Here is a 12,260-nt window from a genome sequence, read left to right as displayed (position 1 = left end):
AGCGGCATTATTTAAACAAAGTAATCGACCGTGTCGACTGCGAGCTTTAACGACCTCTCCACTTCCCTCCTTCTCGTTTTCAACGACATCTCCGTCGTGCACAAACTCCAAGAACACATTGATAAACACACAGCAGCATTAAAACCGAATGCTGTAAAACGCCGTTCCACTAAGCGGATGGTTGCCGAGATGTTGGTAGATGGCAGTCTCTCGAATCATGTCATCTTCGCCAGACGTTTGGGGAATCCCGGGATCCTCCTAGTAATCGAGGACACGCCTCCCATCCTCCCAAATTTGGTATCCCTTGAGCACAACGTTTGGATAGTCTGTAGTCGAAACGTAAGAGCTGCCTCCAACGGCAAGGACTCTGAATCGGTGCGCACGCTCCATATTATGGAGCAGTATTGACTGAAATTGAGAGCAATGACCATGGCCTCTCAGGCTATTCCAAAAGCCCAGTCCGAACTCATGCGACGGCCCAATTACATTTTTGTATGATTCTCGCCGCTTATGCTCTGCATGATTCATGAGAGAGCTATCAAGTTCGATGTCTATTCCATAGAGACGCGCCGCGACTCGCTAGTGAATGCAATTATGCTAGACATTATAGGCATAGCTACCCAAGATTCATATACATGCAATGGCTCGGTCTCGACGCTTCTTGCCATTGCATGCCGAAACCCATTTAAATGTCGTATATAACATCATCCCATACAATCTGACTAGGACAAATAACTACGATTTCTTAGACAGCTTTCTAAATGGATAAGCTGCGATTTGCCTTGGGGTATTGAGTCTTGATGTCTTCACGTATTGATAACAGTATCTTTTGCTGCTGTGGATAATGGCCTCTTTGGAGTCGTTGATGATAATGAAAGGGCACGACTTCGGACCATAACAAGATTGCACCCATGCTGAAAGCTGTTTGTCACCTCTCAATCTGATCGTACATCATATAAGAACTGCGTAACTTATAGTTGATGTCTGCTAGACCTTTCTCATATAGAATAATCTCACCTGCGTGAACATATATCCCGAAGGCCCTCAGCATCAAGATTGGTACTTCGTTCTTAGAATGCTTCCTTGTGTTTTTCTGCATATATTATAACCTGAAATATTGTATGTAATCACTGCATCATATTCCAAATAATACATGTATACAGAAGCCAGCCCCTTTTCCAAGTAAACATCTGCTCTATGCGTTGTTGTGTGATGCTGGGTCTAGAGTACTAATTCTTTTCAAAAGGAACAAATACCGTACCCATCTTGCGTCCATATTAAGGTAGCTAGCCGATGAGTAAGGCTGGTTCTGACAGTTTTGTGCTTTCCGTCCTACGTATAAAGTAGTATCAGCGTGTGCTTCTACTGTCCAACAATCGAGTTATCGGGCATATTCAGGATGAACGAAGTGTTAGGGTTACAAAGCAGTCTTTTGAGAAAACAATATCGCGTCTTCCTCTCCAGGACGAGAAAAGAGGGGGGGAGAACAAGCCTCGCCGTACACATGATTTGCCATGGTTTGTTCGGTGAGAAATGATAAGCTTCGTATTTACGTAAAAGCTGTTCAGGGGGCCCACACTGGATGTGCAATCTTGCCTGACTCGGGAATTTAAGAGGGACATGGCTTCCGCTTTCGTTGGTCGTCTTGTGGTTTGGGCGAGCCACAACTTCTGGGGTCCAACTGGGGCATATGTCGGTCTTGATGACAGCTGAAAGACCCCGGCATTCATGACGTGGGGGTTGATAGGCTTACACGGCTGCACATTTGAGGATGTGCCTCGTCCACCCCGTGGTTGGTTCAGGGTCCAGCCATGGTGGACGCTTTAGATAGTGCCAAGATCAGGCTGCTGAAGCAAATCCAATATTTCAAGAGCCGATATTTTGCGCGCCAATCAGAGAATCCAACTAGGTTATTGCTGACCATGCATTTCAGCTCCTCGGGGACAGCGGATGCTTGACCTAAATGCCTGAAAACTGAAAGGCTGGGAAGATGGCTGTCTGCGAGGCGTGGTCAGTCGTAGCCTTTCGTCTAGACATACGGTTATAGCTTTATAAGAATACCAAAGCCTTCTTTACTTTGCCATCGATGCCACCTACGGTTGAATACATTTAAGATCACAAAATTTGGCGATTCACTTAATGCTGCTGGATTCTTTCCCCATTGGAAACGATATTTTGAAGTCTCATCATTTGGCCTTCCTCCGCGAACCCCAGCTGCCAGTGACCGCCTCTGATCATGTCGCAACAATGGGATTCTGCTCTCGAACAAGCCCAGGCCAGTGAAGAAGTGGTCCAGTCTACTGGAGAGCAAGAGAAACAACCGCAAACAACAGGGGCGCCCGATCCTAGAGCAGATAATACCAACACCAAATCATCCAACAACGATGGAGATGACGGCGACGACACAAATGACCACAAGGATGATCCAGGTCAAAATCCTTTATATGAACTGCTTTTGAATGCAGAACATGACGATGACGCCATGGACAAGCTGAAAAGCAACTGGGACCAGTTGAGGAAGATGGTCAACACTCCTTGCCCAAGTGCCGAAAACAAGACCGCTCTCCACCTTGCAGCAGAAAATGGTTTTGGAAAAGTGGTCGAGAAATTGCTTGGAGGAGGCGCTGGCATTTCCGTGAGCGACGATGACGGATGGAAACCGCTGCATTTCGCATGCTTGAAGGGACGCAAAGAAGTGGTTGAGACGTTACTGCGCTCTGGAGCCGACCCCAAAGCCACGAGCAAAGACGGGAGAAGTCCTCTTGATATGGCTAGCATGTACGGCAAGGTAGAGGTAGCTGGGACCCTGCTCGAAAAAGATCCCAGCCTTCTCAATCAAAGGTCAACAGCCCTCGGCTGGCCCCCCCTGCACTGGGCCACTTGGCGGGACAGTACAAAGATGGTCACTTTCCTTCTCGGAAAGGGGGCAGATATTGATGCGAAGGACGACGATGGCTGGACGCCGTTGATGGTGGCGGTGAAATCCAGAAATGAGAAGATGATGGATACATTGATCGAGCACATCCAAGGATTGAAAGAGCCAAACACATCCCATCACCTTGACGTCTGCGACGAGGAACAGAAAACGCCGCTCATGGTCGCGTGTGAGGATTGCTTCGAGAAGGGCGTCAAGGCCCTATGCAAAGCCGATGCCAGTGGCGATGCCCAAGACTGTGCTGGACGGACAGCCCTGCACTACGCTGTCGAGTCCGGTCAGCTCGTTATTATCGAAACTCTCACCAATTATACGGATCCCAAAGTTCTTCTGATGGCAGACCACAATGGAGCGTCTGCATTTGATGACCTCGAACTCGACTTGAGAGCCGGCGAACAAGGTCCGCTTGGCGCTTTTGCGAGCCTCTTACTCGACCGTCTTATCAAGGAGAAGATGCAGAGGGAAGCTCTAGGATGGGCTGCACAAAACACCAAACGACACAAGATATTTCAAATGCTAGTGACAAGCCTGGTGCCGGAGAATGTCTTTGACCAGGCCAGCGCCGAGAGACCGAGCGCATTTGAGTGGGCAGTTCGCTCACGGCTGCCCTGGGCACTCGGGTTGCTCGTCGACAACTTCCCCGCGACAGAGGGCCTTGGTCCTATCACAAAAGCTGAAAGGCTCGCAAAGGAATTACGAGAGACCAAGCCAAAGAAGACGGAGGGCAAGAAGTCCACACCCAAGAATCGCGGTGTTGAATCTCATAAGAGCAAGCCAGACCATGATAACCCGATCCTACACGACATGCAAAACTACCTCAACGACTTTACCCTAGCAGAGACCCACAGGCGAAGTTTGTTCAAACCGCCAAAGCCGCGAGACGGAGTGGATGACGTTCTACCCAAATTTCAGGCTACCATCACCCAGTTCTTTACACGCCGAACTGGAGGCCAGCAGGGTAGAATCAGATGGATCAAGCACTCGCGGTCGGTACAGGAAGTGATTTACGGCCAAGGCCCAACAAGAATTGCTCGGGACACAATGAATAGATGGTTTAGCCATCCCTGGGCCGAGTCCAAGGGCTCTTCTGCTCAACAGGACGATGAGACACGGCTCAAATGGGTTCACCTGCCAGTGACTAATGTGAGTTCTTCCATTAGAAAGGCCAGGGCTAACGGGAACTAAACAGGCACAGATTGTTTGGATGGAGGTAAGTACTTCGTTTTACAAGTTACTATCCAGAAAGGCGTACAAAGTGAGCGAGTATTAACATCATACAGGATCTTGTGAAAAGGGTCTTGAAAGGGGCTAAATGTTCTCCTGAAGAGACTCAGAGCCTTGCCTCATTCTTCCGCAGCAGCTGGGTTCAAGTTCCCGATGGGACATCTGCTTCACGATTCATGAGGCCTTTATACGTAGCCAAGCGGGGCGACGAACATGACACCGTGAGGAGAAGAATGCCCCAGACACGACGTCCAATCCCGAGAAGCTACTAACAATAAGGAGCCAACCAAGGAAAGCCATGGACCGAGACCACTCAGGGCCTCGGCGGCCTATGTGAGTGTTTGATCAAATTCCGGATGTTCTCGGAACTAACAAAGTAACCAGTTTCCGTATCTTTCCTTCTCCAAGAACGTTGTCGTCAAGGACTCGGACGAATCGAGGCAGAGAGAGGCTTCATACAAGGAGCTTCTGGAGGTCTACAAAGAAGATGCTCTCCATCAATCTGCTACTCTAGATGAGGCATATTATCATTTTGCGTCAGACTCAGCCTCTAAAGAAGAACAAGATGTCCGCAACAAGACACAGGTTGTCACGGAATACTTGAGGGGGGGAGAAGGAGAATCTCTCAACGCCTGGACTCTCATACGAGTCAAGCAACTTTGGATTTGGACCATCCTGGATGGTAGGTGTTGCAGAATTGCTCTTTGGGAGCTTTCCTTGGTTCATCTGCTCATGACATGCCTCCAGAATGGATTATCACTGCCACACCGCATCCCATCGATGGAACCCAAGAGGATGACTTGCCAAAGGACTTTTTGAATCATCCTTCGACACAGGAGAGGGTCGGAGAGGCATCACCTCAGTTGACCTTGGCAGCTCACATAGCCACCCTCATTGCCAACTATTGTGTGGATGCGTACGAGAGGAAGCGAGTCAGTCCCGAGGGGGGCATTGCGCAGCACAACGACAGCTCAAGTTCCAGGAGCCAGGACGTGAGAAAAGAGCGTTCCACTCGTTCCATTCGCCAGATTTTCTCCGACTCTGTCAATCTCATTGTTCGTCTAACAGATCTAGTTTGAACTTCTATTGAGACATACTAAACTTTGCCGTCTCTGCAGGCCAGAAAAGAGAAGAAATTGTTCGAAAACTTTCACAAATTGTGCGGTCGCGGCAAGCCTGAAACAACACCCTCTCATAATGACCGGACGAGATACGCGATAACGGGAAAGATTCATCAACCGAGGAAAGACGCACCTGATGAAGCAACTGATGAAGCAAAGTCACTGACAACAGATGACGCTGACGATCTGGAAACGGTTCTCACAAACGCCTCAGAGTTGGCTTGTTCTGTCAAAGACATCCGCGATGAACTCAACATTCTACGGAGCATTGTTAATTTTCAGCTGACAGTTCAAGAGGACATGGCTGGCAACCCTGAAAGTTCTACTGGCATCACAGCACACTACTTCTGGAAAGACATTGAGGAGTTGGAAAATGTCGCCAGGCGAGTACAGGAGAGCGTAAGCAAAGTCCCTCGTTCCACCAGGTGGTCGGTTATGCAGGAATCTAATATTGGAGACACAGGTAAATACGACTCTGAACCTGGTTGAGACCGAAACGGCGAACGAACAGTCTCGACAAGCTGCGAGACAAGGAAGGACCATGTTGGTCTTTACCGTCGTCACCATTCTGTTCGTAGGTCCCCTTGTCGCTATCAGCCAGAATAATCCCGTGCTAATAGGCCATCTATAGCTACCACTTTCCTTCCTTTCATCGCTTTTCGCATTGGATGTCACATCCTTTCAACAGGCCCCCAACTGGGCCCTCATCGTCATTTGTAAGTTCCTTGGACTATATTCTGAGGCTTTCCCCGGAGAAGACTGACAAACGTATTCAGTTCTTGCTTCCTTCACATTTTTCATTCCCGTGGCCTCTATTGCCCTGTTTTCAGAGAGTGTTGCCAGGCGATGGCACAAGTGCTGGGACTACTGGAACGAGCACGTAAAGCCACGGAAGATCAAGACAAACGAATGTAGTGTTTGAGGATGGGGTTTTATTTGAGCTTTTGATACAAGGCCGCTTCGCAAACCTGTTCATAAACCCCCTAGATTCTCCGCTTTCCTACTCGTAAACACAAGCTTGTCCTCCTACACATCAGACTTGATAAGTGCATTTCTTATGTAGGCGCATAGCATTCATACTAACCATTTGTACTTGAAGCACATTTCTCCTATTTTTGACCGTAGCCAGCGTTTGAAGACACCGCCGCCTTTCGTAGGCAACAAGCCGGCCATGTGAAGTCGACAGGTCGTGTGATTCTGACCAACCTCCTCATCACGCGGCTGACAAAAACCAGGTTGATCAGGAACCCCGCGTCACACACAAGTCTCCGTAAGTTGGCCGGCATTCCGCCGGAGCACGCGATAGAGACTACTTTTTCCTTGAACCCCAATCTGCCTGTTATGGGCAGTCGCTTCGCAGAGAAGGTTTCGTTTGTGGATGCGACGTTGGTTGTCGGTGTGAGGCGGATCATCTTGGCAACCGTGCCAGGATGTCGAGATGCCTCAGGTGCCGGGCACCTTGCGGTGTGACAAAGGTGCAGAGGTTGGTGATGAGCATTCCTACGCAGTAGCTTGTAACTTTCTTATTTTAGCTGCCTATTTAAGGCTACGTATATCCGGTCAATTATAGGCAAGAAGCTATAGTTGCAGCAACCTCATTGCTGTTGCAGATTTCACATCGGCATGTTCGGTAGGAGTGGACAAATAAGATCCATGTTCATCTTGGCAAATCGAAAAAAAGTTAAACAAGCTTCTTGGAAATATGCGCCCATGGTTCCCCAGTGACTGCTCAAGATCGCTTCGACGCTCCGCCAGTGATGGCGTCAGCAGAACGAACTCGTCGAGCATTGTCAGTAACAAAGTCAAGCATTGCAAATTAAACCCGTATCCTCCTCCCAGTAGTTGTACACCTCAAACCAAGCCCATAATTTGACAATTTCGCCTCCCGCTGATACCAAACCCTCAAGGAAACCAGATAAAAGCCCTCTCACGCTCTCCGACCAAACCCCCCAAAGTCATCGCGGCCGTGATGAGCCTCGTGCTTCCCCCCACGCTGCATCTCAGCGCAGCTGGAGCAGGTGACGACAATCGTGTTGGACGTCGTGGCCACGCCGTAGCAGCGGCCGCCGGGGTTGTTGGACCTGCTCTGGAACGCCTGCTCCTGCAGTCTCAGGGCACAGCTCTCAATCTCCAGCTTGGACGTTGTTGTTCCGCAGCAGCAGCACTCTTCTCTCGTTTCCGTCTGGTTACACATTTTTTGCGGGCGCTCTCGACTGAGTGAGCGTGTGTGTGCGTGCAGGGGTTTGAAAGGTTTCTGTCAGGGGGGGGTTGGTCGAAAGCGTGATGATGACGCAAGGATCTTGATACGTGACTTGAGCTGAGGGGAGAGGAGGCGGAACAAAGAAATACTGACAAGAAAAAACGACTAGAGACAAAGAAAGCAATCGAGAAGAGGGGTTTGCTCGCCTTGATATAATCGTCAGGTGGTGCGTAGCATGATCAGTGCGAGAGCCTGATTCTGCCTAGGTAGACGAGGCGACCGTGAGGCAACAAAAAAAATGTGCATTGAGGCGGTGTAAACTGAGGTGAGGTAACACGAAAAAAAAAAAGTATACAGTATATTTCCCTCTTTGTCACTTGTTGGACGGCCTCCTGCAACTGGAGATATGCAAGCTGCCGTCATGAGCAATCAAAGACACTGCCTGTTCCGGTCAACTACTCTTAATTCCTGCAGCTTGCCGCGAGGTGTAACACTCCCTTTGGTATTTATATCTCGTATTGGGTGTCCTAGCCCTTGTCCTCGACCAGCTGCAGGTCTGGTCGAGTTTGCCAGCCATGTCTGCCTTGTTTGCACTTTCTAGCGCCTTGTCTCTGGCCTCCTCATCGCCTTGCTTTACTGCTTACCAACGTCGAGTTGGTTGATAGACAGTGCGCAGTACTTGCAAAGCGACAACCCTGTACCCATGCCAATCTGCAAGATTCCGGTCAGACTCAGCTGACAGAGATTGCCTCACAGGTGCGGCGTAGGGCGATGTTAACGCCATTCGCACGCCTTTCAGTTGTCCTTGGAACCCAGACTCCAGAAGTGCTGCTTTGCCTTTAAGGGGCTACCTGAAACCCACAGCCCGTGTCATTTCGTCGGCGTGTTTTCTTATCAAGTTACTCATAATACGGCAATAGCACATGCAGCAGAGCCTCAAAATTTCTCGCACAAAGATTGATCATGGGATAGACTGGCTGGAATGCCAAGCTGCAGTCAAGACAGGTAGGTGTTGGAGTTAGCACAACGCTAGTCACGCATAGCCGCCCCCAGAAGCACTCATGGGTGTTGGTCCACCATCGCCGTATCAGTTTTGGCAGACTATACGCTGGGTTCTTTGGCCCTCGAGTTGTTTCTAATTCTAGTCTCAGGGGTAGGCGGACATACTGTTGTCTATACTGGTCAAAACTCTATTAACCTCAACCTCGAGCTTCAGTTGGATATGGCACTGGGTTTTTGAGGAGAGGGAAAATTTTGACAAACAAAATTCGACGTGTTTAGTTCAGGGCCGCTGTAGTTTCACCAGGCACCTCTTCTCCACTACAACGCAGTTCCTCCTCTCCAGCGCATAATGATCATTCCTTGCTGCTACCCGGAAGCCTTATCGTTTTAGATTGTTATTGCTGAACAGTTGCATTTCAGTAGGTTAGGATGGTCTAATAAAACTAGAATGTACTTCCTAGTATGATCACTCCTCAATGGCATTGAGGTTGGTTAGGATCAGGCTCTATGATTATCTGTCAAGCATCTCTCATGATCTCCCTAGACTAAGGCAACGCATCATGCGATTTTAGATTCATTTGAAATTCGATTTCAATTCGATTTTCATTCGATTTAAATTCGATTTACAATCAAATCAGGTTAAGTTAAGATCCCTCAAGCCCATTTCGCTTTTCTTTGCTCTTGTGCTTGACCCTTCTCCACCCTAGATATGTGAAGAGAAGTCACCAAAATCACGTTTGTTTTCTTTCTTCTTTCTCCAAGGAAGTTTATGTATTTCACTGAGCCGCTATTCTGTATCGTTTAGTCGTTTTTCGTGAAACTCAAGACGTTCTCAACGTTCAACCCTATAGTCAAGCTATCATAGCAAAGAACAGGATCACAGTATGCCGGATCTGAGCAAGTACCTGCAGTTAAAAAATTCTTAATATATGTAATATGAACCTCAGAGTTGCTGATTTATGATCCATCCGTACATCATGAGTTGCCGTGAACAGATTTGCTCAGAACCCAGTTTAGCCTTGCGTAGTCATTCAGTTAGGCAAGTTATCAAGCTCTAAAAGTCCAAAATCACCTCCTAACCAGTAGATAGTAGTCCCTAAGCCAGGGCAAGATGCAGTCGACCTAGAGTCGTCCAGAAACCGGACGGCTGGGTGGCGCCTTTATCGATGCTGAGAACTGAGTTAGTGTTTCCGTGGGCATTGTCCATAAAGCTCGACTGGTTTCTTCAGTCCTCCTTCCGTTAATTTAAACTGTTTCTCGATCGAGGCATGGCTGTAAACCTAAGGCTAGGTGCACCTTTACCTCTGCTCTAACTTCTCGGAAGTTCATTCCAGAATAAGTGCAAGAAGAGAATGTGAGCATCAGCGAGAAAAGGCCAAAAGCCCTACGTTAGCAGCCCTTTCGGACATGATCGGAATGGCGTCTTTTAACCCTCTTATTCGCGACCAGAAGTGGTCTGAGGTAGTCCAAAAGCAAAGAGCCGCATAACCGCTCAACCTCGCATCCCACGTCGAAACAGATACTCTTCTTGGCCACTATTCGATTATCCCACTTCCCGAAACCTCTTTAATTATTCAGCACGACCCACTGATTGTGAATTTCTTACCCACTCTGCGTCGGGAGTGAATCCTCTGCAGCCGCTATCTGGGGATTGCCAATCCGCCGGATTGATGGCGCAATACGGCTGAAATGGCCTCATCGATATCCGATGATGGAGGACGCCGATTGTCGTCAGATAAGCTTTATAAAAGTGTCACAATGCCCTTTCCAAGCTTTCTTAGCTCTGGTCCGTGATCGGCAAGGCATATGCAAACACTTTGCTCGGACGTCCAATTGTGTCCAAGCTCCAGCAACCGCAACTACACCCCATACCATGGCTGTGAAGAACCATGCCAACGGCGCCGGTCGTCTCCGGGTCGCCATCATCGGCGGTGGCCCAGGAGGGTTAGGTGCAGCCATTGCACTCGCCAAGCTTCCCTTCGTGGACTGGACTTTGTATGAGAAGAAGCCCGAGATCAGTGAGACCGGGGGTGGTATCAGCCTGCAACTGCATACTTGGAAAATGCTTGAGTGGAATGGAGCGGCCAAGAACATCCAGCCCAATGACTTCTTCAGGGCACCGTCAGGCATTAGCGGACAATACCGGTTAGTTACAGCCTCCAAAGAAATAATATGCCAAGTGCTAACCATACCAGCAACGGGAGGACCGGTGAACTGCTAGACCAGAGCCTTCATCCAGCAGACACTCCCAAGAGCCAACTCAGCTGTCGGCAGAGGCGAGCAAAGTTGCAGGCCGCCCTCCTCAAGGAGGTTGACCAGTCCCGGATCCAACTTTCCAAGAAGTTGGTGGACATCGAGAAGCTTCCCAGTGGAAGAGTTCTCATCCGTTTCGAAGATGGACACACCGACGAAGTTGACCTCCTTGTAGCTGCGGACGGCATCCGATCTGTAAGTAACTCACTTGGTGTGCTCAACAATAGGTCAGCTGCTAACAAAACAGGTTGTCCGTTCCTTCACATTCCCCTCTCACAAAATCAAATACAATGGACAATCCGCATATCGCACCATCGTCAGCAAGTCGGATGTCAAAGCTCTGGGTACCATCCCCGAGTCCTCAGTGTTTTGGCAGAACCTCGGCGGAAGATACGTCTTCACGAGCCCACTTGGTGATGACGACTTTGAGGTCACGGCACGCATCAGCCGACCCTCCGAGGGCCAAGAGCACGTCAGCTGGGGTCGGCCATTCGACTTTAACACACTCGTCCACGAGTATGACGAGTTCTGTGAGCCTGTGCGACAGGTTGTTCAATTGGCGGCTAAGCAAGGAGAGACTCAGGAGTTTGCGCTCTTCTCAGGACCACGGCTAGAGAGTGTGGTTGCTCTGGACTCCGTGGCCCTCATCGGAGACGCATCCCATCCTCTATCGGGAGCCTTCGGTGCGGGTGCTGGATTTGCACTTGAGGACGTGTACGCGCTGTCCAAGACGCTTGAATGGGCGTGGAAGCGAGGCAGGGGTATCAAGGTTGCCCTGGAGCTATACGACAAGATCCGCTCGCCGCACTACGGGGAACTATACGACGTTCTGGACTGGTACGCTGGCATAAACAAGGAGATTGCGGCCGAGGGGTTGTCCGTGGACAGGGAGATTGAGGAGAGGGTCAAGAGAACCAAGGGCAAAAAGTCAAATTGGATGTATCACTATGACATTCAGAAGGAGGTTGATGAAGCTTTGCTGGGATTAGAAGGTTAGACTCAACAGGTAGCGCAGAGGGTAAAATGACAGTGTTAGCTGTGAGTTTGCATATGCAGCAGTTTAGCATTAGCGACATGCTCCCCATGCGTTGGCGAAACTATTGCCGTGTCTCTATCTTGGAAGTTAGGTTGAATAATGGGAACCGTCTCAAATATCCCCAGATGCGGCAACTCGGCACCCGGTTCAGAGTGTCAGAAGAGGCAATCAAGTCACCAGGGTCAACCACGGATACCTCGGGCGTAAAAAGACCGGTCAAAGTCGGAATGTCTCTGCGCAGGCAAAAAAGGCTGAAAGCCAGTCATCAACAAGTGCACAAATTGTATGCATGCGCGCCAAAGAGGCACAGGTTCCTCGTCCGGATTGAACCCGGCAAAATAGGGCGGAGCAGCCGGCCACGAAAACCTCCGGCTCTGGACGGATCGTGACGGGTAATGTCAAAGGCATCATGGCCGAGTGGAGCCACAAAATGGGAGCGGAAGCGGCCGAGAGGGACCGGCAGCTCTGGCTGGTCGAGAACGAATAGGC

At 49.5% G+C, this 12,260-nt stretch overlaps 2 protein-coding genes across 2 annotated transcripts; both read left to right on the top strand.

Annotated features, from left to right (window-relative positions):
- Window positions 1-2,236: 2,236 nt before the first annotated feature.
- On the top strand, window positions 2,237-6,202 carry NCS57_00429100 (uncharacterized protein; the record flags this gene model as incomplete). Its single annotated transcript, XM_053054257.1, has 10 exons — window positions 2,237-4,078; window positions 4,131-4,145; window positions 4,216-4,380; window positions 4,439-4,492; window positions 4,544-4,841; window positions 4,907-5,214; window positions 5,278-5,679; window positions 5,744-5,854; window positions 5,912-5,996; window positions 6,057-6,202. The coding sequence occupies 10 exons, from the start codon at window positions 2,237-2,239 to the stop codon at window positions 6,200-6,202; spliced, it is 3,426 nt and encodes a 1,141-aa protein (XP_052916417.1).
- A 4,153-nt stretch (window positions 6,203-10,355) lies between these two features.
- NCS57_00429000 (FAD-binding-3 domain-containing protein) lies at window positions 10,356-11,732 on the top strand (the record flags this gene model as incomplete). Its single annotated transcript, XM_053054256.1, has 3 exons — window positions 10,356-10,627; window positions 10,678-10,930; window positions 10,983-11,732. 3 exons carry the CDS (start codon window positions 10,356-10,358, stop codon window positions 11,730-11,732), a joined length of 1,275 nt encoding a protein of 424 aa, XP_052916416.1.
- Between the last annotated feature and the right edge of the window lie 528 nt (window positions 11,733-12,260).

Source organism: Fusarium keratoplasticum, chromosome 3 (genome assembly GCF_025433545.1).
Source record: "Fusarium keratoplasticum isolate Fu6.1 chromosome 3, whole genome shotgun sequence".
Taxonomy (NCBI): domain Eukaryota; kingdom Fungi; phylum Ascomycota; class Sordariomycetes; order Hypocreales; family Nectriaceae; genus Fusarium; species Fusarium keratoplasticum.
The sequence above is the reverse complement of the archived record's forward strand: the minus strand, read 5'-3'. Positions and strand labels throughout refer to the sequence as shown.